Source organism: Carex rostrata, chromosome 2 (genome assembly GCF_964058835.1).
Source record: "Carex rostrata chromosome 2, lpCarRost1.2, whole genome shotgun sequence".
NCBI lineage: Eukaryota > Viridiplantae > Streptophyta > Magnoliopsida > Poales > Cyperaceae > Carex > Carex rostrata.
Window position 1 is genome coordinate 1,908,839 of NC_135919.1, and position 25,660 is coordinate 1,934,498.

Below are 25,660 nucleotides of genomic sequence, written 5' to 3' on the forward strand. Positions count from 1 at the left end.
GATTGCTCAGTTATATCGAAATTAATATTACTTAATCTTCACATAACTCTGTACCGAATTGGAATTTTATAATTTTTTTAATTTGAGATAAGTGAAATCATACTTGCCAATTTTCATTACAAAACATAAATCATACATTGTTTACTGATACCATTATTACAGCACAAAATGTATATAATAAACTTAGAACATCTATATTCTAACAAATCAAATGAGTTTCTAAATAATTTTCAACTACCTTTTAGAAATTAAGATCTCTAACTCTAAAGTTTCTAATATTTACATCTCTGAAATTAATTTTAAAGTTTTTTTATTAAGCCACGTCAACAACAAAATAAAAAGAAAATTAAAAAAAAGAAATAATTTGAGCTAATCATTTGATCAAGATAAAATTTATAGACAATTTCTTAATATTTTTTTTTTACTGCATAGTAAATAAGAGACATTCTTACATTTTAAAAACTGAATTACATCAGATTAATAACTCTAGTAATACCAAGAATTTAAATGCTCGATTCTCTTAGTCCTCTGACCACTTCTTCCACCAAAGATGAGATATTATTTCCGACAAGGTTAGATAAGGAAATGAAAGAAAACATCCCTTTCCTAACTGGCGCTGCCTTCTTTTTTTAGTTAATTTATTGTTACTTTTTTCTCTTAGGTCAAGACAACCATTTCAGTCTTGGGCTATAGTACTTAATTTTAAACAAAGAAACGATTTATCAACCATACAATTCAGAATTCCGGCAAACAAAATTACATTTTTCGATATTTCCTCTTTACAACAATTTACTTATATTTTTTAAACAGGTATCTAATTTATGCAGTGAATAATACACCTAGCAATATCGACTAAAATTCGGAACATTTTTTTTTTGAATAATTATAACAAACCCCCCACTCCCATCCCCTCATTTTCCCCGCACTCTCTCTCTTCCTTAACTGCCATATATCCCCCCACTAATTTCCCTAAAAGTTTCCTTTTATCCCCTCACTAATTTCCCTAAAAGTTTCCTTTTATCCCCCCACTAATTATAAGAACCCCCCACTCCCATCCCCGCATTAATTATGCATTCCTCTAATAACAATTCCCGCGTTAATTATTGCTTTAAAAACAATCTGTGCATTAATTATACTGTTATCTAATAACAATCACTGTTAATAAATGCTTATCTGTTAATTGATGTTCAAAAAAATATTTATCATTATTTCTGAGAAATATTTACCCTTGTAACATAGAGTATTTATCCATGTAACATAGAGTATTTATCATTATGTCTGAAAGTATTTATCATTGATGTTTTACTGTAAGTTGCAATTATGTCTGAGAAGTATTTATCTATGCAATACAAAGTATTTATCCATGTAACATAAAGTATTTATCATTATGCATGAGAGTATTTATCATTGATGTTTTACTGAAAGTTGCAAGTATGCTTGAGAAATATTTATCCATGTAACATAAAGTATTTATCCATATAATGTAAAGTATTTACCCATGTAATATAAAGTATTTATCATTATGTCTCAGAGTATTTATCATTGGGTGAGAGGATTGTTTATTTAATGGTCTCCAGTTGTGCGGGGACGATTCAAAAAAAAAAGAAATTTTGTGCGGGAACAATTAATGGATTGATTTATTCTTTCATAAATAGAGATCATTGCATAGGGTTTAATACCTGATAAATTCAAGTTAAATACTTTGATGCTTCAAGTTAAATACTAACAGTTTTTTAAACGTTCATTAATGATTGAGCGGTCCCCCCATGTTTAATGGTCCCCAGTTGTGCGGGGACGATTCAAAAAAAAAGGAAATTTTGTACGGGGACAATTAATGGATTGATTGATTCTTTCATAAATAGAGATCATTGCATAGGGTTTAATACCTGACAAATTCAAGGTAAATACTTTAATGCTTCAAGTTAAATACCCGCAGTTTTTTAAACGCTCATTAATGATTGGGCGGTCCCCCCATGTTTTTTTTGGCAGTATCTGCGGGGATAAATGCGGGGATAAACCTGCGGGGATTGTTATCACTGTCCTTTTTTTTTTTTTGTTCTTATCAACCACCAAACTAATCCGTCAATAAAAGCATATAAACTAGGCACCCTTCTATAAATAACCAATAATATTAATACTAAATTATATTCTTCCGTTAAAAAGCACAAATAACACAAATACTGTTATCAGGGGGCGGAAGGTAAATATTATAGGTGTTAACTTCCTCCATGTAGAAAAAATTTCTACATGGAGGAAGGTAAATATTATAGGTGTTAACTTCTAGTCACCTCTAACATTTACATTTTTTTTTATCAAGTACTTATAACTTTAACTGAAAAAATTATTTTATAGGTGTTAACTTCCTCTATGTAGAAATTTTTTCCTTCTTAGTTCTTATATTAGTTCTTAGGATCATTTTCTGGATTAAATCAAGTTTATATTATACATAAGATATAATATTAAAATAGATAATTTGCACTTGTAATGAAATATAGGGATAATTTTTCATTGATTTCGTGCTGGTTTGTCTCATCAATAGTTAAACTTGTTGATTGCTTTTAAAAAAAGGTTGCTTACAGCAAATATTTTTTTTTATGAAATAGAGTTATCTTTTTTTTTTTTTGTATGTTATCTAATGTTATTAGCTTATAATGAAATTAATAGTATTGTTTTTGCAAAAATGTTATCAGTGAATTTGCCAAAAAAAAAAAAAAATTGGTATTGTTTTTGACCAAGAAGACCCATGATTTTTTCTGTTTGTCTTTTTATAATTGAATTTCTATTTTTCTAATCAGAAAACAGAGAAGGCACTAAGGCCCTGTTCGGTTGCTAGGCGGAAACAGGAACGGATCCAATTTGAATAGTCGAAACACTGTTTCTGTGGAAAAAAAAATTCACTCTGAGTGAATTTTTTTTTCCCACGGAAACAATGAATGCCCGAACAGGACTTAAAGGTCGAAATTGGTACTGGAATTTCTGAAGGTAAGATGGCAATGGTTGGAGGTGATATAAAGGGTTTTTTTTGGAGTTGTTTTTTTTTATTTTGGAAAATTTAATTCTTTGGTAATTTTTTAGGGAACTGCATATGTTCGATCTCTGTTTGGGAAGAACAAAAGAAAAAGAAATAGAGGAGTATGATTTTGCTTTTGAACAGTTCTCTTTGTTTGTGGGCTCAAGAATATGTCTAGTGTAGTTTTAGAAAGAGTTTTGTAACATATGATTAAGATAGTTTTAATTTTTATATGAGACATTATGAATGTTTTAAAATAATTAATATTTTATGTCATTAATTATGATGATATGTTTTGTATTGTTTGAGATCTAGTTACGAGTTCGTCTTAGCAAATGAATCTCCACCACGAGTTTACATCAAGATTCGTGTTCATTCTTAAAGATTACAAAAATTTATGTGATATTTTGAGACATTTGATATTAATTTAACAAAATTATTTTTTTTAATATTTTTTTAAAGCTTGACGGTGGTTGGCAATAGCAAGCGTATTTTTTTTAATAATCAATTTATAATTTTATGAAGTTGGCTACTCTAATTATATAATTTTATTAAGTCATCATGAAATTCTAAAAACTTAATAGAAAGGTCATCTAAGTATCCATTACGGATTGATAAGCTGAAATTGTATCTATTGAAACCTAGGGTTTGTTATGTAAATTAAGCCAAGTTTTGATTCGAATTAGGTTTAATTAGGTTAGAAATGTCCAAAAGTTCAAGTTACTGCCCTAGTTGTGTTTATTTTGTAGGTAATCAAATGCTTGGAGCTTAACGGAGTAAGACGGGTGACCTGGAGCAAGACAGCACGAAGATGGAGTAGATTTCACATTTATTGCGGACTGCAATTAATTTATTGCGGGCCGCAACCAACTCAGACAGAACCATCTTCAATACAGCATTTCCAGGACTTTTATTGCGGTCCGCAATAACCTTATTGCGGCCCGCAATAACTTCTCCAGCACAGCATTTTCATTCCAGCACACTCATTGCGGCCCGCAATAAAACTCATTGTGGCCCGCAATAACCTCTCCAGATTTTTCTGCGCTGTCTATTAACTGCCTCCACTCATTGCGGCCCGCAATAAGTCGGTTCAGAGCCCGAATTTGCTATTTTTAGGGAGTTATTCTTAGTTTTTATGAGGGGTATAAAAGGGGGACTTGTAGAATAGATAAGGGGACGTTTTTTTAGGCAGAATTTTTAGGGTTTCAACAAGGAAGAGCAAGGAAAAGCTAGAAGAGAGAAGAAGGAAGAAGAGATCAAAAATCGATCAACCGGTTTTATTATTTTCTTTCCTTTGGAACTCTTTTATTCTTTTGATTTCATTTGTGCTTTAGCCATGACTGGCTAAGGGCTTTTCTAGGGTTGATTAGGGTTGTACTTGAAACTTTTGTTATGATTTAGTTGGTTTTATTTTATATATTCTTGTTCTTTGTTATGATCTATTTTTTATTTTAATTGATTGTGAGGACTTAATCGAAATCACATGAAACCCTAGGATTTAGTATTTGCAATTGAGAAATTGAATATTAGGTCCAGACCATAAGGAATAGGGTATTTGATAGGCTAAGTACCGAGAGGTGACGCTTGTCTTATACGAGCTTTACCTAATAGTTTAGAGAATTGTGCCAAGTACCGAGAGGTGAAAGATAGTTTTCTAGATTTATTGGGACAGTAAGAACTTAATGACTTTAGATTAGGGTAGCCAAGTACCGAGAGGTGACGTTTATTCTAATTTAAAGATGGTATTAATATAGAGATATCCCTTTGTACCTACAACACCCAACTGTGCCTTCATAACTAAAAGAACAAATTTAATAAACCAATTAGTCATAACACTAGTGGATAGGAACCCTAAGAAATCCTAATTTCTCATACTTGTTAAAAACTCAGATTTTGCTTTAAGACTTTAGTTTAATTCATTTTAATCGAAACCAAACCAACCTTTGAACAAACAAAAACCTTTTTTACTTTCTTTTACTAAATTAAATTGTTAGGTTAGATTTGATATTCCGACTTGTCCCTGTGGAGACGATCCCTAAGTATTACTTGACAAGGTTGTACACTTGCAACCGAATTGAGTGTAAATTAGGATTTATTACTTGTGTTGCAATAATTTACATCAAGTTTTTGGCGCCGTTGCCGGGGACAACGGTGAATATTATTTCGGACCTAAGTAATTTAGTTAGTAATTGTTTAATTTCCTTTTTTCTTTCTTTCTCTCTCATTTCATTTTTTTTAGGTTGAAATCTGGCAGAGGAACCTCCAACCCCGAACGTAACAGATTTGGTTGAGTGGTTTTCTAGGCGAGGGTCAACCCATCTCTTCTACGAAAGAAGGAACAAACACCCAACAAGGGGACCTTTCTTGCACTTAAATCCACGCCAGTTAGACATGTCGATCGAAAATGAAGATATTCGATTTGAAAATCTTCAGAGGGAACGGGATCGGATGGCTAACGAACTTCAACGTCTGCGGGCAGCCGTTCTCGAAAGAGAAAACAATGAAGTAGCCGATGCCAACCGCCCTTTAAGAGACTTTACAGCACCTAGGGCTGAGGAAATCCACCTTGGCTATACGGCACCTACTATCAATGCTGAAGAATACCAAATTCCTCCTGCATGGGTTAGCATGGTGCAGCGTAATCTTTTCCATGGTCTGCCTCATGAAGATGTCATACAACACTTAGCCAACTTTGAAGAAATCTGCAGCACAATTAAGGTACAAACTGTTTCTCCTGAAGATCTGAAAGTTATGGCTTTCACTTTTTCTCTTGCGGATAAGGCTAAAGGTTGGATAAGGGGACAACGGCCCGAGAACATGAATACTTGGCCTAAGGTGGCGAATGTTTTCCTCAACAAGTTCTTTCCACCATCCAAAACAAACTCCTTGCGCCATCAAATCCACAATTTCCGACAGAAAGGAGATGAAACCATGAGCGAGGCGTGGGAGAGGTTTCAAGAACTGCAGAGGTGATGTCCACATCATGGTATAGAAGGGTGGAATCTACTGCAAATCTTCTACAACAGCCTCATGCCACACGACAAAGGTATGTTGGATGCAGCTGCTGGAGGTAGTCTCATGAACAAAGGGGCTGTGGACGGATACAAGTTGGTGGATGACATGGCTCTCAATAAAAGCCAATGGCACAACCCTAGGGAGACACCGGTGATCTTGCAGCGGGGGATGAAGGAGGTGAATTCGAATCAAAACTTGGCTGCAGAAATTGCCGCCTTGAATCGCAAAATTGATCAAATGAGCGTAAATTCGGTAAACAATTCTTCTCCTCTCCCTTTTTCAATTTGTGGTGAAACTGATCATCTAGCAATTAAGTGTGGTATAGGTCATGGGGGTAGTATTGATGAGGTTAATGCAATTAACCAAGGTAATTTTACACCAAATAACAATCCTTACTCCAATACTTATAACCCCGGTTGGAGAAATCACCCAAACTTTTCGTGGAGACAAAATGACCAAAATACCCAAGGTAACTCAAACTTTAATAGACCAAATCAAGGTTATGGTAACCAAGGGTATAGTTTTAATGCACAACTAAAATCCAATCTTGAATTGATGATGGAAGCATTCATGACAAGTCAAAACCAAAAGTTTGATGAATTGACCAAAAAGGTAGATATGTTGGCAACCCAAAGTAAAATGCTTGAAAACCAAGTTGCACAACAAGCATCTTCATCCTTCCGACAACAAGGCACACTACCGGGCAAGTCGGACATCAACCCTAGGGAGTACGCGAATGCAATAACCCTGAGGAGCAGTACGAAATATCAAGGACCGAATATGCTAGAGACACAACCGCCTTCGGCTCGCCTCAATGCAAACACACCGGCATCGAATCTATCTCAAGAACAGGGTAATTCCAACCCGGCCAAGGTAAAATCTATTGAAACTCCTAAGTATATTCCTCCACTCAGGTTTGTACCCTTTCCTCAAAGGTTAGTGGAGAATAAACTGGACCAACAAGAAATTTTGACCAAAAAGCGTACAATGGAGGAAAGTAAACATGTGATATTAGATGAAAAATGTAGCGCAATCTTTTCTACCAAATTACCTCCTAAAATGAAAGATCCGGGCAGTTTCTCGATACCTTGCTCTATAGACACAACTAGGATTGAAAATGCAATGTGTGATTTAGGGGCAAGTGTCAGTCTCATGCCTAAATCGGTTTATGACAAACTTGAGTCGGGTAATTTAGAACCAACCAATTTGACACTAACTCTTGCTGACGGGACAACACGATCTCCACTTGGTATATTGAAAAATGTGGTTGTCAAAATTGGTAGGATTAAAATTCCTGTCGATTTTGTTGTCATTGAAACGGATGATCATTCGGCCGTTCTCTTAGGTCGAGCTTTCTTAGCAACGGCAGGTGCAAACATCAAAGTCAAAGAAGGGGAGCTTTCTTTCTCCGTTGGGAAGAAGAAAGAATCATTTTATTTTCATAAGTCATTGATACCTCCTAACAAAAATTCAGTTTGCATGATAGAAATTTCACAGGTTAATAGAGAATTTGTGCAAAAGAAGTCGGTGGAAACATCTGATACCGACAAATCTCGAGGAAATCGACACGAAATGGAGCAATGGGGAGGCCGTCCTCCCGATCCTCCATCCAAGCATTAAGGCGTACCACCACCACCTTCCGCCAATAGAGTAGTCCATGTTTCTCCCTATTTACTTTTGTTTATTTTTACGCATTGGGGACAGTGTTTAATTTAAGCTTGGGGGATGGGAATAAATTGTATCTTTGCATGCATGTTTTCAAAACTTTTTAGGATTTATAACCTTGATTTTTACTTGACCATGAATAGGATTTGTGATTTTAAACTTAAATGCTTGAAATTGCGAATTTGTCAAGATGTTTTATGAGGTTGTGAAAAATAGAGTCTTGCATAATTGGACTTAATTGTTTGAAAATGCATAAAGTATAAAATCATGTTTAATTTTTTTGTGTGTTAAAACTTGGTAAAAATAAAACCCTTGATAAATTTGAGTGATTGTCAAAATTATTAGAAATTTTGATACAAATTTTAACGAGTTTTTAGGAATACCCTTGGAATAATTTGAAATAACCACATACTTTGGCGAAAAACTTTGTGGAAATAAAGGTTTAAGAAATTAGAAATTTAGGGATTTAAATTTATTTTTTTGAAAATGCAACTTGTTTGGGAAAAACGAATTTAGAAAGATCGGGATATCCATAGGTATGATTTAATACCTAAGGATGTGTGTATTCATGATATTTTGTAAAAATGTTGAAAAATTGTGTAAAATTGAAAATTTTTAGAAAAGAAAGACTTCGTTTGCTTATGTTACGGCGACATGACGTACTTATAGCAATGAGTCATAGACACTTTGCTCCGCTAGTTTGCCCGATAAAGTGACCGGGTTTGCACTAACCATGTAGGTTCGTGTCATGGAAGGGTTGAACCAAGAGCATGCGAATGCACTTTTGAATTAAAACGGTTGGGTATGGATTAGCTACCTATAACTAACCGGTTTTGTTCTAAGGATAAAGATTTATAGTGTCAACAAAAGAAAAATAAAATTTTGCATATATCAACACACGAAGTCCGCGACTTTCTAACCTAAGTTTGATTCAAGCTTGGGGGATTTTTAAAAAGAATTTTCGCAAATAAGAATGCATTTTTTGTAACAAATTTAGATACCCGAAGTTTACAAATTATAAAACTTTAGGGAAATAAAAGTTAGAGTAATTGAATTGTGGGGTGAAGCATGATTAGTCAAGGGTTGCACTTTAAATTTGTACAAAATTTACGTTAAGATTTTTAAATTTTGGCAAGATCATAGTCCAAGTTTAGATATTGCTTGGGACAAGCAATGTTCAAGCTTGGGGAATTTGATAAGCTGAAATTGTATCTATTGAAACGTAGGGTTTGTTATATAAATTAAGCCAAGTTTTGATTCGAATTAGGTTTAATTAGGTCAGAAATGTCCAAAAGTTCAAGTTATTGCCCTAGTTGTGTTTATTTTGTACGTAATCAAGTGCTTGGAGCTTAACGGAGTAAGACGGGTGATCTGGAGCAAGACAGCACGGAGATGGAGTAGATTTCACATTTATTGCGGGCCGCAACCAACTCAGACAGAACCATCTTCAATACAGCATTTCCAGGACCTTTATTGCGGTCCGCAATAACCTTATTGCGGCCCGCAATAACTTCTCCAGCACAACATTTTCATTCCAGCACACTCATTGTGGCCCGCAATAACCTCTCCAGATTTTTCTGTGCAGTCTATTAACTGCCTCCACTCATTGCGGCCCGCAATAAATCCATTGCGGCCCGCAATAAGTCGGTTCAGAGCCCGAATTTGCTATTTTTAGGGAGTTATTCTTAGTTTTTATGAGGGGTATAAAAGGGGGACTTGTAGAATAGATAAGGGGACGTTTTTTTAGGCAGAATTTTTAGGGTTTCAACAAGGAAGAGCAAGGAAAAGCTAGAAGAGAGAAGAAGGAAGAAGAGATCAAAAATCGATCAACCGGTTTTATTATTTTCTTTCCTTTGGAACTCTTTTATTCTTTTGATTTCATTTGTGCTTTAGCCATGACTGGCTAAGGGCTTTTCTAGGGTTGATTAGGGTTGTACTTGAAACTTTTGTTATGATTTAGTTGGTTTTATTTTATATATTCTTGTTCTTTGTTATGATCTATTTTTTATTTTAATTGATTGTGAGGACTTAATCGAAATCACATGAAACCCTAGGATTTGGTATTTGCAATTGAGAAATTGAATATTAGGTCCAGACCATAAGGAATAGGGTATTTGATAGGCTAAGTACCGAGAGGTGACGCTTGTCTTATACGGGCTTTACCTAATAGTTTAGAGAATTGTGCCAAGTACCGAGAGGTGAAAGATAGTTTTCTAGATTTATTGGGACAGTAAGAACTTAATGACTTTATATTAGGGTAGCCAAGTACCGAGAGGTGATGTTTATTCTAATTTAAAGATGGTATTAATATATAGATATCCCTTTGTACCTACAACACCCAACTGTGCCTTCATAACTAAAAGAACAAATTTAATAAACCAATTAGTCATAACACTAGTGGATAGGAACCCTAAGAAACCCTAATTTCTCATACTTGTTAAAAACTCAGATTTTTCTTTAAGACTTTAGTTTAATTCATTTTAATCGAAACCAAACCAACATTTGAACAAACAAAAACCTTTTTTACTTTCTTTTACTAAATTAAATTGTTAGGTTAGATTTGATATTCCGACTTGTCCCTGTGGAGACGATCCCTAAGTACTACTTGACAAGGTTGTACACTTGCAACCGAATTGAGTGTAAATTAGGATTTATTACTTGTGTTGCAATAATTTACATCACAGATCCAGAAATTTGAGCTTAATTTGATTATAATTTTTTTTAAATTGCTTACAATTTATTCAACATACCATATTAAATTGAGGAGGGTTCAAATGCCTCCATGTTTTTGTGCCTCCATCATGCCTCGATCTCTCTCTATCATTTTCAAAGTTCAAACAGTCGATCCGAACCGCTCAACCTAACCTCCATACTAAAATATGTTTGGAGACCAAATTTTATATTTTTAGGAATTTTTTTACTATTTTTTTAGATAGATACAAAATCAGTAAATCTGAACCATCTAAAAACAGTATTTTTGTACCTATCTAAAAAATAGTAAAAAAATTCCTAAAAATATAAAATTTGGTCTCCAAACATATTTTAGTATGGAAGTTAGGTTGAGCGGTTCGGATCGACTGTTTGAATTTTGAAAATGATGGAGAGAGATGGAGGCATGATGGAGGCACAAAAACATGGAGGCATTTGAACCCTCCTCTATTAAATTTTGGTACTAATACGCTACTTGTCTGTTGCTATTTGGTGATGATGAGGTGGGTTGTTTAAATTGTAGATTTATTATTTATCATTTAAGCTAGTTTGTGTTGTCAAATTTGGCAATTTGTAGTTAGTTCTCCTCTGGAAATGATTTTATTCTGCTCCAAAAGAAAATAGAAAATAGAGGCCTTGCTTGCCTTCCCAAACAAATAAAAAAACAAGATAATAATAATAATCAACGGATTTTTGAACCTACTAGTCTACTACTACTAGGCAACAGTGACAAGCTACTAATACTACTGGTCATCAGTGTGGAAACGTGGCACAGTGAGAAGCTACACATAAGTGTATTTTTTTTTATTCTCAAATTCTAACATTATATTTCTAATATATATCACACACACACAATCTCATACTCTACTTCTATTATTCCAAAGCAAAATGACAACGGCCTATGACTGAATTAGGGAACTCAAAACCTTTGACAAAACCAAATCAGGCGTGAAGGGTTTAGTCGATGCTGGAATCACAAAAATCCCTCCATTTTTCATCCAGCCACATGAACAAGGTCAACTGGTATCGTTACCGGTTGAAATTCCAGTGATTGATCTCAGTGGAGCCGACTCTGATGCTGCACTTAGAGAACAATTGGTGGAAAAGGTTAAAAATGCCTCACAGACCTTTGGTTTTTTTCAGGTACAAAATTAGATAATGTTGGTTAGAAATTTTAGAATTGAAATAAATTTGAAAGAAAATTAAAATACTGTTTCAATTCAGGTGGTAAACCATGGAATCCCATTGGAGGTTCTTGATGAAATGCTTGAAGGGGTTAAGTTGTTCAATGAGGCAGAGGTGGAGGTTAAGAAGAAATACTACACTAGGGATTCAAGCAAGAAAGTGGTTTACAATAGCAATTTTGATTTGTACCAGTCACCAGCTGCCAACTGGCGCGATACCGTGTTCATCACCATGGCGCCTGAACTGCCCGTACCAGAAGAGTTGCCTGCTGTATGCAGAGATATAACTTTCAAGTACACAGAGTACATCAAGAGACTTGGCATCATATTCTTTGAGTTACTATCAGAGGCACTTGGCCTGAAACCAAGTTACCTAACAGAGATAGAATGCAACAAAGGGATAAATGTACTCACGCACTACTACCCACCATGCCCCGAGCCCCACCTGACAGTCGGGACAACCAAGCACTCCGACTCCGATTTCCTCACTGTGCTTCTACAGGATAGCATCGGCGGATTACAAGTCCTGTATCAGAACCACTGGATTGATGTGCCGCCTGTGCACGGAGCCTTAGTAATCAATGTCGGCGATCTTTTGCAGGTATACCCATTTATTTTTTCAATACTAATATCAGGGGCGTATCCAAGTGGAGCTAGGGGGTCAACTGCCCCCTCTGGATATTGAAATTTTGAAATTTTATGGGGATGGATAGGCCCGGACCAACTATGCCTCTCCGTGAAATATTTTTACCCCCCTCTGAATTTTCTGAATTTTGTCATTTGTTAAATTTAGATTTAAATTAGAATAAATTCTTTGAATTCAGATTGGTAATTAGGATTAAAAGTCAGAGCATTGGAAATTTAAACCCGATTCGCTATTTTTTTTAATCTGGTTTGCTAATGGGTTTGAATCCGGTTAGCTATTTAAACCCAATTCGCTATTATTTTGCCTCCCTCTGACGAAAATCCTGAATTAGCCCCTGACTAATATGACAGCCAGCTTGTTTATACAACACTAAATACTAATTTCGTTTTTTTTTTTTTTTTCTTCAAATTGCAGTTGATATCAAATGACAGGTTGAAAAGTGTGGAGCATAGAGTGCTTGCTAACAGTATTGGACCCAGAGTCTCTGTGGCATGCTTCTTTACCACTCACTTAAACACAAATTGTAATAGGTTATATGGCCCCATAAAGGAGTTAATAACAGAGGTTAGCCCACCACTGTACAAAGAAACTACAGTCAAAATTTCATTTTGTACTACCGCAGCAAAGGCCTTGATGGTCGGTCTGCATTGGATTACTTCAGGTTGTAAATTCTCCAAAGATTGTTATGTGTGTTATCAAAATATATATAGTAAAGGAAATGGTGTAAGAAATCATATACTTGATAAAAGTACTATTTCAGATTGCAATGAAATGTGTGATATACTGTACATGAGCTCAATTGAAGCAATTAATGAGTAGTATTTGCTGGCCGAGTTGTCTTAATTTGTGGTGTCTATTTTAGGTGGTGCTGTGTACTTGTCAATCAATGTTGTTCTTTCACAAAGCTAAGCCCATTAACTGAAGGGACCCAATTTATTCTTATTTTGTGCTCCAAACAAACTTGCTCTAATAAACTTTTGGATCCGCAACCAGATGTTAACAGGTACAAGCATAATGCTGGGTCGGCGGAAAAACATCGCAGATCGCTCTCCAGTACTACAACCAGATGTTAACAGGTACAAGCATAATGCTCAAAACTGCTCGGTGGATCATGATTGCTTGTCTTTTCTCTCCATTTGAATCCATATAAGTTATATCAAACCTCCCTGGCAGATTAAAATTGACCTGTAATATGACAAATTCAATACAAAGGTAATTTTGACCTTTTTTTTGCCAAGTGCATTTGGTAATTTTGACTCTTGGTTTGTTTTGCTTGAAGCAATCAAAGACACTAATTTTCTGAAAACCAAGGCTGTAACATTTGTACATCGTACCAGTGAGGCCTTGCACCATTACTATCAGTCCACTGACCTGTTTACTTGATCAGGTATTAAAAAGTATCCTTTATACCTGCAGCCATAGCATTATGCTTGGACCTGTTTCTGCTGGATGGTTCGTTGGTAAAATCAAGAATAATTAGGTTATGTATATTTTAGCCATATCCTCAATGTCAAGAAAAGAATTCTTAGAGAAAAGAAACCAGTAGGTAACTTGTGAGGGAATCTGCTGCAAAATAACCTTACAAATTCAACCAATTACCTGCACAGTAGAACACTTCCATTTCCTACCAAGTGCATCCTCAATTTTCGAATCAATTTTGGGGTCGTAAAAGGCACCTCCTCCATCATCAATTTTGTAACTCCATCCCTTATCATTGAATGCTTCTCTCAAGGCAACCATTACCTTCTCCCATATGTCATCACTGCCGACTGATTTCTCTGGTCGGGTTGAGAGGTTCACCTCATACCTGTCAAATCTGAATTGGTGCAGTGTTTCTTCAGTCAGATCAAGCACACCCCTGATCTCGCTCTTTATATGGTCTTCTAAGCAAAATATGTGTTCATCATCCTGAAATATAGGAACTAAGATATGTAAATCATGCTGTTCAATTCTACATGCGCTTGCCAAGGATCATGTGCAAACTGAGTTATCAACTTCCCTCTCTCCCTCTCAGACACACACAAACACAGATGCATGTGTGCTCGCTCGAGCAAGAAAACATACAGAATAAACTGCTGGTTGTGATTATATATGGTAAGAACATTTGTGAATATATGATGACAGCAAATATTGGTACAATTGGTCTAGTACCTGAGTAAATCCTCTGACACGAAAGAGACCATGCAGACTTCCAGACAGCTCATACCGGTAAACAGTTCCAAGCTCTGAAATCTTTGTATAAGAATGCAATTTCCTCCTGAAAAGAAGGATGTGGTATGGGGCTATGGACAGTTCATGGGGGCGGAGCTGGTACAACTCATTCTCCACATCAATCTGGTCATACATTTGGCGTGTAGAGGAGATCATAGCCATGTTGTAGGTGAATTTTTTTTTCCAGGAGTATTCAATTATGTCTTATGATTGCACCCTTTGGGTGCCAGAATACCAACCCACCTCCTGCATCTTCCTGGAAATTATGTTGTAAATGGTGAGAATCTTGTATGCATCAGCAGGTAAAAAGCTGGTACTGTTTATGTGACCACTTCCAAAGCCCCATTTTTTGTATTGAGGTTATTGAAGGAAAAAAAAAAAAAAACCTGAATCAAGTTGTAATTGCACAAACTTAACCTCAGTGGAGTCTTAGACTCCACCTTGTACCAGTTTGATCACCTACAAGTCCTTTTCTTTCTTATTATACCGAACTTCACTGACTTGTATTTCCTTGCGACTATACATTATAGGGTGAATTGAGGTTCATGGATATAACAGGAAAGGAATTAGGTTTGAGAGTTAATTAAGGTTCAAATAGTCAAATTGGGTCAACCAAAAATAACTCGTCCAGTACTTAGTGGGTTAATTAAGGTACAATCAATCTGCTCTCAATATTCTACCAAAAGAGAATTAAAGTTGAACTTGGACCCCTCTTGGATTCTATATTTAAATGCACTTGTTCGTAGAAGCTTTATAAAAATCCCCAAGTTTGCTGGAACATTACCAAACTACCATCTACAAATGACTCTAAAAACACACTTAAATAGTTAAATGAAAATTTTGGTGAAGTATGAATTAGAGAAACCTGCAGTATAGAGAAGAGATCAAGGTCCTGACCAAGACGTCAGTGGTCCCGCCTCTTCGCCTCCTCCTTCAAGAAACTACATAAAAAATAATTATATATAAAAGCTAAAATAATAAATTTCAATTAAATTTATATATACATATTTAAAATTTTAAAATCATAGAGGTGACTTAGCCACCTTTGACTAAGCCTTAGATCTGCCCATGCTTCAAAATCCCAAGATTAATACCCAAAATTGATCATCATCTGTATGCTCAAGGCCCTTCCAACTATGAAACTGTACCAGAACACAAAGAGGTACAAAGAGGGCTCATGACAAGGCTTAAACTGTTAAACAAACAAAAAACAACAACGAATACAATTATTAATTGATACCGGTGATAGAAAGAGAATTAAACCAGAAATTAACTAGTGTGCAGTTCTAACAACATGTTTGGGTGAGGAATCAATCAATGAAGTGTTGACCTAAGTTCAATTATACTAATATTCAAGTTCTTGCTCTCTGATCTTTTTTTACAATACAGAGGTTTAAATGTTCTGTCATTATTCTGCATATATCCAATTAACATTAACATTACGTGTATGAAAACTCTGATGAGATTGTTAACATTAGATTTTTACTATGCATTAATTTAATTCCTTCATAAGAACAAGAAAAATACTCCAATATATAAATATGCAGCATTCATCCAATTACTCATTACAGTGTTCTTATTTAATTGAGTGCCTATCAAATTAAAGTCTTTCAATCGAAACACTTAGTCCCACCTAATTTGTTAATAGAAAGAAATAATATCATTATTACAAAATATATACTACAACAACATAAATACCCACAACTCCTATCCAAATTTTACACATAATACATATTTAGCGGAGCCCTTCTTATTCTTCTCTTTTGATCCTTTTTTCTCTATATCTACGGCCTGATGAGCACCTTTGTTCGTGCTGAGTTCAACTGCTTAGTAACATCTTTCATAGAAATGCGCTCTTTTGGCGACTCTTTGGAGCACAGAAGCCCGCATTTAATCACTGAAACCAAACAACTATAGATATTTTCAGGTGGATACAGATTGTGTTCTCCATCAGTTTCAGAGAATAATTTGGGGTCAACTATGTCCATGACGTGGTCAGGGAAAGCCATCTCAATATGCTTCTGAAGGCTCAAACCATCTCTGATTCTCTTGTCTGTGGGACTTACTCCAGTGAATATTTCAAGTAGAAGAACACCATAGCTATAGATATCTCCTTCTACTGACGGCCGACCACCCATCCCATACTCTAGACAATGAAAAGTTATATAGTTACAATCCTAAATTTAGTACTAAAGCATAGTTAACTGTGACTCTACTTATTGACATATGTATAGTTCACCTAGTTTTTCAAATTTGGGCTCATATGATCATGCATATATTTGTGTAATATTTTTCAAATTATCTAGCCCAAAGCAGTAAATTAAAGAAGTCTTGCATAGATAGTAAAAGTCTCAATCATGAGTATAAATGAGGCAACAAATGCTTTGCCCTTTAGCCTCGCTAGCTAGTGGAACAAACTTGAATTGTTTCTTTGGAACTTAACAAAGTCGGTGGATAATTTTGTTGCAGGGACATATTAAAAAAAAAGTACTTCTCAAATAAAAAGATCTGCTATACCTGGAGGAATGTAGCCAATAGAACCTTTGATTCCACCTGTGCTCGACATTGATTGAGAAGGTATGGTATCGGGTTGAACCAAAAACCTTGCTAATCCAAAGTCACTCACATGTGCCGTCATGTCATCATCCAAAAGTACATTGTTAGGCTTGAGATCACAATGCACAATTGGTGCAGGTAAATGGTAATGGAGATAATCTAGAGCTGCCGCCACATCAAATGCAATGTTCAACCTCTGGAGGAAGCTAAGGCTTCTGAATGGCCGGTCTATACATGCATTTGGATGCAACCATGTTTCCAAGCTACCATTTGGCATGAACTCAAAAACCAAAGCCTTGAAATCATTACCTTGGTGGTCTACGCTAGAGCACAAACTCAAGACTTTTATAAGGTTTCGGTGTCTCACATTTTTTAAAGCCTCACATTCAGAGATGAAACTTTTGGAAGCACTGTGTGTCTCAAGGTTTAGCACCTTCACCGCAATAGTTGTTACATTCTCGAAACTCATAACGGCTTTGTAGACTGCTCCAAATGTACCTCTTCCAATTTGATTCTTTGCAGAGAAATTTTCTGTAGCTCTAAGAAGGTCATTGTATGAAACGGGCTTTAACCCATATTTCAAAGCTGTATCAAATTGTGGATTGTTTCTAGGGTTGTTTCTAGTATAATAAATCACTAACAAGCAAATGACTGCAGTTATGCAAATAAATGAACCAACAACAGAACATATGAGTACAATGTTTCTTTGAGAGTGATGTTTCAGTAACATGCACTGTGACAAATGCATTTGAGGCACTCCACCACAAAGCTTTGGATTTCCTCTTACATCTACACTAGTGGCGTTCTTGAAAATGCCTATTTTTGGTAATTCCCCCTCGAAATTATTGAAAGAAATATTCAAATATGTCAAATTCATTGTACCCAGGAATTCAGGGACTCGGCCAGAGAGCGAGTTGTTAGAGACATCAACGGTTTGCAGTCCTCTTAGTTTGCTCAAGCTGGTTGGAATTGTTCCTTGGAACATATTGCTATCAAGATAAAGGGCTTCAAGTTCCTGGCATCCTTCAATTGTGCTAGGAATCTCTCCATGTAACTTGTTATTTGAGAGACGAATTGATTGTAGGTTTTTCAAGTTACCAATTTCTGGTGGCAACATGCCAGTTAGATAATTGTGTGACAAGTCCAAACTGATAGAAAGAGAAGAAAGACCCATGATTTCTTTGGGAATTTCACCTACCAACTTATTATTTGAAATATTAAGGAGTTCTAAGAATTTCATGCTACTTAATTCTGGTGGTATACTCCCTTCTAATGCATTATTATCTAGAAGTAGCGTGGTCATTTGGGTGAGATTGCCAAAAGTTGATGGGATTTGACCTGAAATCATGTTATTTTCCAGATCTAATATTCCCAATCTGTTAAGATTTCCAATTTCTACCGGAATGGTGCCACTGAGAAACATTCTGCCTAGGTTAAGCCAGGTTAAGTTATTGAGTTTTCCGAGAGTTGCTGGTATGCTTCCTGAAATTGGGTTATTATTCAGTGCGAGTTGAAGCAGACCGGAAAGGTTTGCTATAGAACTTGGTAACAGTCCTTGTAGTTGGTTGTCTCCAAGATCTATAGTTTCTAACAAAGTACAATTGGTAAAAAGATCCATGAAACTCCAATCATGTGGTCTCTTAGCCTCCAGTTGATTAGATCGAAGAGAAAATATTTGAAGATTTTCTAAGGCTCCAAAGCTAGATGGTATTATGCCGCTGAAGTAATTATAATCTAATACAATAAGAGTAAGAGTAGAACAATTGGATATGGATGGTGGGATCTGTCCATGGAGTTGATTAGAAAATAGGCTTAGATAAATCAAGTTTGGTAGAGCATTGCACATATCGAAAGGTAAAGTTCCATGAAGCTGGTTATAAAAAAGTCCCAAAGAATACAATGTTGATAAGTTGTAAAGGGAGTGTGGTATTTCGCCCCAAATGTTGTTTTGATCAATTGAAATATACTGGAGGTTTTGAAGCTTCCCTAGTTCATCAGGGATGAATCCACTTAACATATTATCAGAAAGATCAAATACTATTAAACTTTGTAGATTACCCAAGGAATGTGGGATGGAACCATAGAATTTATTTTTTAAAAGAGCAAGTTCCACTAAGGTAGTAACGTTGCCCAAGACAGGGGGGATGTGACCACTAATGTTATTATGGTCAAGATAGAGATTTGATAGCTTGGTAAGGTTACCTAAGGTAGGTGGAATGGAACCCATGAAGTTATTTTCGTAAAGAAAAAGATTTGATAGGTTAGTTAGTCTACCTAAACTATTTGGAATATCTCCATCAAAATGATTTTGGTGAAGATAAAGATATATTAGGCTACTAAGGTTGCCCAAGGTGGAAGTAATTGATCCTGTGAGATTATTGCCATACAATCCTAATCCTTGGAGCTGTGGGATGAGGCCGAATTCCAACGGTATGCCTCCTGTGAGGTAGTTATTCCCCAGACCTATTATTTTAAGTTTTTTGCATTGTGCTAAGTTAGATGGGATGGTTCCATGGAGATTATTATTTCTCAAATAAATAAATTCTAGATTTGAACAATTACATACAGTAGATGGAATGGTACCATCGAGAAAATTCACACTCAAGTTGAGAAAACGTAGCCTACCCAAATACCCGATCTCTACCGGGATGCTTCCTGTTAGGTGGTTATCAGAGAGACTCATCCTTTGGAGGAACGTGAGGTTTGCTAGAGATGGAGATATATAACCTGACAATTTTTTGGAGTCGAGAACGAGAGCAGTCACTCTATCAGGATGGTGCCGGCCACACAAGATCCCTTGCCATTGGCAGTGGTGCATTGACTCATTCCATGAGGAGAAGACTCCAAATGGATCATCATATATTTGCGACTTGAAGGAGAGAAGTGCTGATAGATCAGTTTTACTAGTTTTTACTATGGCAGCAAGAGTAAATGAGGATAAGGTTAAGAGGAGGTGAATAGTGAGCAGGCTATAACAACGTTCCATGATTTGTGTATTGAGGGGCAATGTATTTCTCTCACAGAATGCTGCTCTTCTTATAGTTAAAGGTAGATCAGTAGATGTAAGGTTAGAAAAGTTGACCACAAGAGATTCCCTCATGAGTCGTTCTAGACTTCTAGTGCTTGTTGTTAGAAAGAACTTGGAATTTTGAATACTTTATTTTCTAACCGTGAAGATCGGGTTGGGGATCATGATGACTGGCTATGAAAGTTGGGACATGGAAGTAGAATTGTGACTCATTTTACACTCACAACGTACTGATGGAGTCTTTTGAATATGACTCATAAAAGGACAAAATTCAGAGTATGAATTTAAGCTGGAGATGACTTGCTATGAAAGTATGAGAATGAGACAACTCAGAATACATCTAGAGTCAACAAGCAAAACAATATCAGTACGACACAGTAATGAAAATTATCTTAATTACTTAAAGTAAGATTTAATTAACTTGTGATCGAAGTTTCATAATGAACAACAAATCTCAGAGTTAACCTCAGATCTTCATCTCAACCGTCATCCATAGAGTTTTTATATAAATTACTACGATTTATAGGAAACTTGTACAAATTATGAAGGGCCTAACTTATGGATGACGGTTTATTCAACTATCAGTAGAAATGAGTTAGGCCATGAACTCTACCGAGGAGATATCAAGAAGGCCTTGAGGCAATCCGGATGACCAATCAGAGTTAACCTCAGATCAAAGTTTAGAATAAGTGAACAACAAATCAAAGTTAACCTCAGATCCTCATCTCTAAGCTGGAAAGAACTTCATCATCTCTATATATACTAGGGAAAAAAAAGGAAATTTATTTTTAAAAAAATAGGAAAGAAAATGTCCTCTCCTGTGCATTTTTTTTTTATACAGATTTGAGGATGAATGAATGAATGAAGATGAAAATATCTTCTAGTTTACACATATAAGTTTTCGAATTAGAGAACAGCATGTTGAACAAACACATTACTCATATAAAAAGCATAATATGCAATATTCGGATAGATTAAAAAATACACAAAAGTTCACAACTAATATCTTTCTTAAGAATACAACATGACTAATAAATTAAACCTAAAAAATACAACAAGAATGAGACCTCAAACAATTTCAATGAGGACCCAGCATCGAATGTAAATGAAACCGAGAACTTCTTTGTTGAATCCTACATCAATTCTGTGCAATTCCAAGCACACTACTATTAACCAAAGGGTTGTGTTTGTATACCACAACCTTTTGTTGTGTATTGTGATCGATATAAATTGTGAACTCAAATTGGGTACGTTTGGATCGTGCAAGAATTAGTGCAAGAATAGCGCTTTTTGGGTTAGTTGTTGAGAATAGTACTAACACGAGTTGTTTGAGAATAGCACTAACTTCGAACTATTCGGATTAGTAAAAATATCATTTGGATTGTATGTTTGGAATAGAATGAAGGGAATAAATAAAATAATAATTAAACTAATCTAATATTTAAGCTAATATTATATTACATTTAAACTAATATTTTCTAATACTAATGTAATATTTTATTTAATACTAATCTAATTTAATATGACATTCTATTTATCTAAAGCTAATTTAACATTTTATTTAATACTAATCTAATACTTAAACTAACATTATAATACATTTAACATTTAAACTAATATTATATTATATTAATTTAATATTTATTTAATAGTAATCTAACATTTAAAGTAATATTATATTACATTTAATATTTAATATTTAAACTAATATTATATTATATTAATTTAATATTTATTTAATAGTAATCTAACATTTAAAATAATATAATATTATATTTAATATTTAATATTTAAACTAATATTATTTTATATTTAATCTAATTTTATTTGATTATAATTTAATATTTAAAGTAATATTATATTACATTTAATATTTAAATTAACATTACATTACATTTAATATTTAAACTAATACTATTTTATATTTAATCTAATTTTATTTGATTATAATCTAATATTTAAAGTAATATTATATTACATTTACTATCTAAATTAATATTATATTATATTTAATATAATATTTTATTTAATCTAACATTTAATCTAATATTAATCTAATTTGATATTATGGTTATTTTATACTATTTTAATATTTAAATTAATATAAAACTAATATTATATTTTAACTAATATTTTAGTTAATACTAATCTAAGCTGATATTATATTTATTTAATATTAATTTAAAATTTAAACTAATATTATATTATATTTAATAGTTAAATAACTATAATTTGATTTTTAAATTAATATTTTATTTAATATTAATCTAGTTTGATATTATATTTATTTAATATTAATCTATTTTAAATTAGTATTATATTGCATTTAGTATTTAAAATAATATTTTATTTAATACTAATCTAATCAAATATTATATTATATTTAATACTAATCAAATGTTTTATTTAATACTAATTTAATATTTAAATTAACTCTAATTGAGAGGAATCAAATATTTTATTAATATCACTAACCCCACAAGTTCTATTCTTGCTAACCTACCATTTCTATGGGTTAGTGGAATAGAGCTATTCTTGAGCTAACCCAATTTGCTAATTCTTGTTTGGATCAACAAGAATTGAGAATAGTGGAGCTAACCCAAGATTAGCTCTATTTTTGTGTATGTATGGTGGTCTAATTAATTTAGGGTCATGATGAGCTTTTAAGTTGGGGTTCAGGAGGTAAGTTTTGTTTTTGAAGTAATTGCATGTACAGATCTTTCGCATCTGTTTGACTGTTTTCGGTATGATTATGGTGGCTTGTTGATGATGAACTTTTGAGGTGGGGTTTACAAAGGAGCTAGGAGAAGGAACTTTTGTATTTAAATTAATTACAGGTACAGATGTGGGTATTTTGTTTGACTGTTTAAGTTGGTATGTTAGACTAAAGCAAACCAATTCTGTTGTGGTTAAATTATAACCAAATTAACTTTATTTATATTTATTTGTGTTATTTGTAGAATGTTTTATGGTTGTCTATTTTGTATACTTGATAAGATAAATTTAGCGCGATGCATATCCACTAAGGTAGTAAGGTTGCCCAAGATCCGTAGATGTAAGGATAGAAAAGTCCCTCATGAGTCGTTCTAGACTTCTAGTGCTGATTGTTAGAAAGAACTTGGAATTTTGGACTTGGGACATGGAAGTGGAATTGTGACTCATTTTACACTAACAACGTACTGATGGAGTCTTTTGAATATGACTCATAAAAGGACAAAATTCAGAATATGAAAGTGGGATCGGCTAGGGGTGTCAATGGGTACGATACGGGGAGGGTGGAACCATTTTCATACCCATACCCACTAATAATTGACCTTACCCATACCCGTTAAGAATTTGTCTTACCATACCCTACCCATATCCGTTATGATTAACGGGTAACGAAACGGTAGTGGGCGAATAACGAAAATACCAATATAATGATTCGGACAGCATATGGTCAATTTTGTCATTTGTTACATTCTTTCTTCTAACATTTCATTCCATCTCATTCAATTATTAAATATATATATTCATAGTATAACCTTGAGAAAGCTGACATGTAATGCAAAATTCAGACGCTAACACCTGAGCTGACATTAATGGATTACTTATTTAGACCAAATAATACATTATTGCCAGAAAATAAGGTGAGGATATATTTTCTTTGAAACATGGAATATTTCTATTTGTAGAATTGAGAAAAAGACAATAACGATGAATAAGGAAGAAAACAAGGAGATGAATAAGGAAGAAAACAAGGAAATGAATTCGTTAATATATATGTCTCTAGCGTTGATACAGGCATACAACAATATGAAAAGAAGAAAAATAAATAAATTGGATATAATATTTATATATTTATATATAATATATTTCATATAATTACCCATTACCCAACGGGTACGAAATAACCTTTACCCGTACTCATACCCGTTTATCTAACGAAAAAAAATCTTTACCCATACCCATACCCAATAAACTAACGAAAAAAAAACCTTACCCATACCCGTCTTATCGAATACGATACAGGTAGGGTAAACGGGTAAACGGGTGTCATTGACACCCCTAGGATCAGCTATGAAATTAAGTATGAGAATTAATGATACTACTCAACTTAGAACATCCCTAGAATCAACATGCAAAACAATATCAGTACGACACAGTAATGAAATTTATCTTAATTACTTAAAGTAAGATTTAATTAACTTATGATCAAAGTTTGATAAAGAACAAGTGAACAACAAATCAGAGTTAACCTCAGATCCTCATCTCTAAGCTGGAAAGAACCTCGATCGTCATCTCTATATATACTAGGGGAAAAAAAAGGAAATTTATTTTTTAAAAAATAGGAAAGAAAATGTCCTCTGCTGTGCATTTATAGTTTTTTTTATTATTTTATTTACAGATTTGAGGATGAATGAATGAAGATGAAAATATATTCTAGTTTACACAAATTAGTAGTTTTCGAATTAGAGAACAGCATGTTGAACAAACACATTACTCATATAAAAAGCATAATATGCAATATTCGGATAGATTAGAAAATACATAAAAGTTCACAACTAATATCTTTCTTAAGAATACAACATGACTAATAAATTAAGTGATTTGCATTGAGATTCGTGCAAACATATTTAAAACTTAATAAATTTAAATGGCTTCTTGAATCTAAATGTATGTACGAATTGTGATGCAGATCAAACGGTTGAGGTCCTGCTTTGGATGAGACTTTGTCCAAAGCCGTTTCGACAAAACCCCCATCCATAAATTAAACCTAAAATATACAACAAGAATCATGAGCCCTCAAACAACTTCTATGAGGACCCAGCATCGAATGTGAATGAAACCGAGCACCGCCATGTTGAATCCTAGCTACTTCAATTCTGTGCAATTCCAAGCACACTATTTAACCAAAGGGTAATTGTTTTTGTGTACCGAAGCCTTCTGTTGTGTATTGTGATCGATGTTGTGAACTCATTGTCTATGGTGGTTGTCTAATTAATTTAGGGTGATGAACTTTTAAGTTGGGTTTCAGAAGGTAGGAGATAGAACTTTTGTTTTTGAAGTAATTACATGTACATATCTTTCAGATCTAGCTCGCCATATCATAAAATTAATACTGTGGAAAATAAGAATACCTATGAAGATAAAAAATTTCTTATGGTTAATGATTGCAAATAAAATCTTAACACAAGAGACACTGGCGGTTAGGGGCAATGGTAACACGGATGTGCCCTGTGCAACAATAATAACATAACAAATGCAGAAAAAAATTCATACATTCTTTCTTCTTAGAGGAGGCCTTGACAGCCGCAGCACGCTCCTCAGCTGCTTTCTTCTCCTCTTCGGTCTCCTCACCAAACAGATCAACATCGTCGTCATCGTCATCCTCATCTGCTGGTGCCTGAAAATAGAATGAAGAATTTAGTTATAGCTTACAACAGTTTTGGAATGAAGCTACAACAAAATCTGATGGGTGGATTATAAATAACCTTTGCTTCTGTGACTGGAGGTGTGACAGGAGACTCCTCAACAACGGCAGAGCATTCAATCTTCACACCCTTTCCCACTTCGGTCACACCACTGAACATTACAAGTATTAATAAATCAACAAAAAGAAATGTAAGACACAATTTAATTAAGTTCTATACCCT

General features: G+C 34.3%; 4 protein-coding genes and 1 non-coding gene across 5 annotated transcripts; 1 reads left to right on the forward strand and 4 right to left on the reverse strand.

The window, feature by feature from the left end:
* Positions 1-5,889: 5,889 nt before the first annotated feature.
* LOC144550714 (small nucleolar RNA R71) lies at positions 5,890-6,000 on the reverse strand. Its single transcript, XR_013510557.1, has one exon. It is a non-coding gene; the product is annotated as a small nucleolar RNA R71 (small nucleolar RNA).
* A 5,193-nt stretch (positions 6,001-11,193) lies between these two features.
* LOC144568426 (1-aminocyclopropane-1-carboxylate oxidase homolog 1-like) lies at positions 11,194-13,212 on the forward strand. Its single transcript, XM_078318786.1, has 3 exons — positions 11,194-11,542; positions 11,624-12,184; positions 12,644-13,212. Exons 2-3 carry the CDS (start codon positions 11,663-11,665, stop codon positions 13,046-13,048), a joined length of 927 nt encoding a protein of 308 aa, XP_078174912.1. The 5' UTR covers positions 11,194-11,542; positions 11,624-11,662; the 3' UTR covers positions 13,049-13,212.
* A 10-nt stretch (positions 13,213-13,222) lies between these two features.
* LOC144568438 (threonine--tRNA ligase, chloroplastic/mitochondrial 2-like) lies at positions 13,223-14,893 on the reverse strand. Its single transcript, XM_078318797.1, has 2 exons — positions 14,381-14,893; positions 13,223-14,137 (listed from the first exon to the last, which is right to left on the reverse strand). Exons 1-2 carry the CDS (start codon positions 14,600-14,602, stop codon positions 13,817-13,819), a joined length of 543 nt encoding a protein of 180 aa, XP_078174923.1. The 5' UTR covers positions 14,603-14,893; the 3' UTR covers positions 13,223-13,816.
* A 1,207-nt stretch (positions 14,894-16,100) lies between these two features.
* Positions 16,101-19,984, reverse strand: LOC144568378 (uncharacterized). The gene is made up of 2 exons (XM_078318715.1): positions 16,958-19,984; positions 16,101-16,586 (listed from the first exon to the last, which is right to left on the reverse strand). Exons 1-2 carry the CDS (start codon positions 19,980-19,982, stop codon positions 16,225-16,227), a joined length of 3,387 nt encoding a protein of 1,128 aa, XP_078174841.1. The 5' UTR covers positions 19,983-19,984; the 3' UTR covers positions 16,101-16,224.
* A 5,207-nt stretch (positions 19,985-25,191) lies between these two features.
* On the reverse strand, positions 25,192-25,660 carry LOC144550679 (uncharacterized). The gene is made up of 2 exons (XM_078298655.1): positions 25,499-25,660; positions 25,192-25,410 (listed from the first exon to the last, which is right to left on the reverse strand). Exons 1-2 carry the CDS (start codon positions 25,595-25,597, stop codon positions 25,192-25,194), a joined length of 318 nt encoding a protein of 105 aa, XP_078154781.1. The 5' UTR covers positions 25,598-25,660.

Coding starts and splice junctions, on each gene's coding strand:
- LOC144568426 (XM_078318786.1), top strand. CDS start 11,663: ATGCTTGAAGGGGTTAAGTTGTTCAATGAGGCAGAGGTGGAGGTTAAG. Junction 12,185..12,643: donor ATGTCGGCGATCTTTTGCAG/GTATACCCATTT, acceptor TTCAAATTGCAG/TTGATATCAAATGACAGGTT.
- LOC144568438 (XM_078318797.1), bottom strand. CDS start 14,602: ATGGCTATGATCTCCTCTACACGCCAAATGTATGACCAGATTGATGTG. Junction 14,138..14,380: donor GTGTCAGAGGATTTACTCAG/GTACTAGACCAA, acceptor CCTATATTTCAG/GATGATGAACACATATTTTG.
- LOC144568378 (XM_078318715.1), bottom strand. CDS start 19,982: ATGGAACGTTGTTATAGCCTGCTCACTATTCACCTCCTCTTAACCTTA. Junction 16,587..16,957: donor TATTGGCTACATTCCTCCAG/GTATAGCAGATC, acceptor TTCATTGTCTAG/AGTATGGGATGGGTGGTCGG.
- LOC144550679 (XM_078298655.1), bottom strand. CDS start 25,597: ATGTTCAGTGGTGTGACCGAAGTGGGAAAGGGTGTGAAGATTGAATGC. Junction 25,411..25,498: donor CTCCAGTCACAGAAGCAAAG/GTTATTTATAAT, acceptor TTCTATTTTCAG/GCACCAGCAGATGAGGATGA.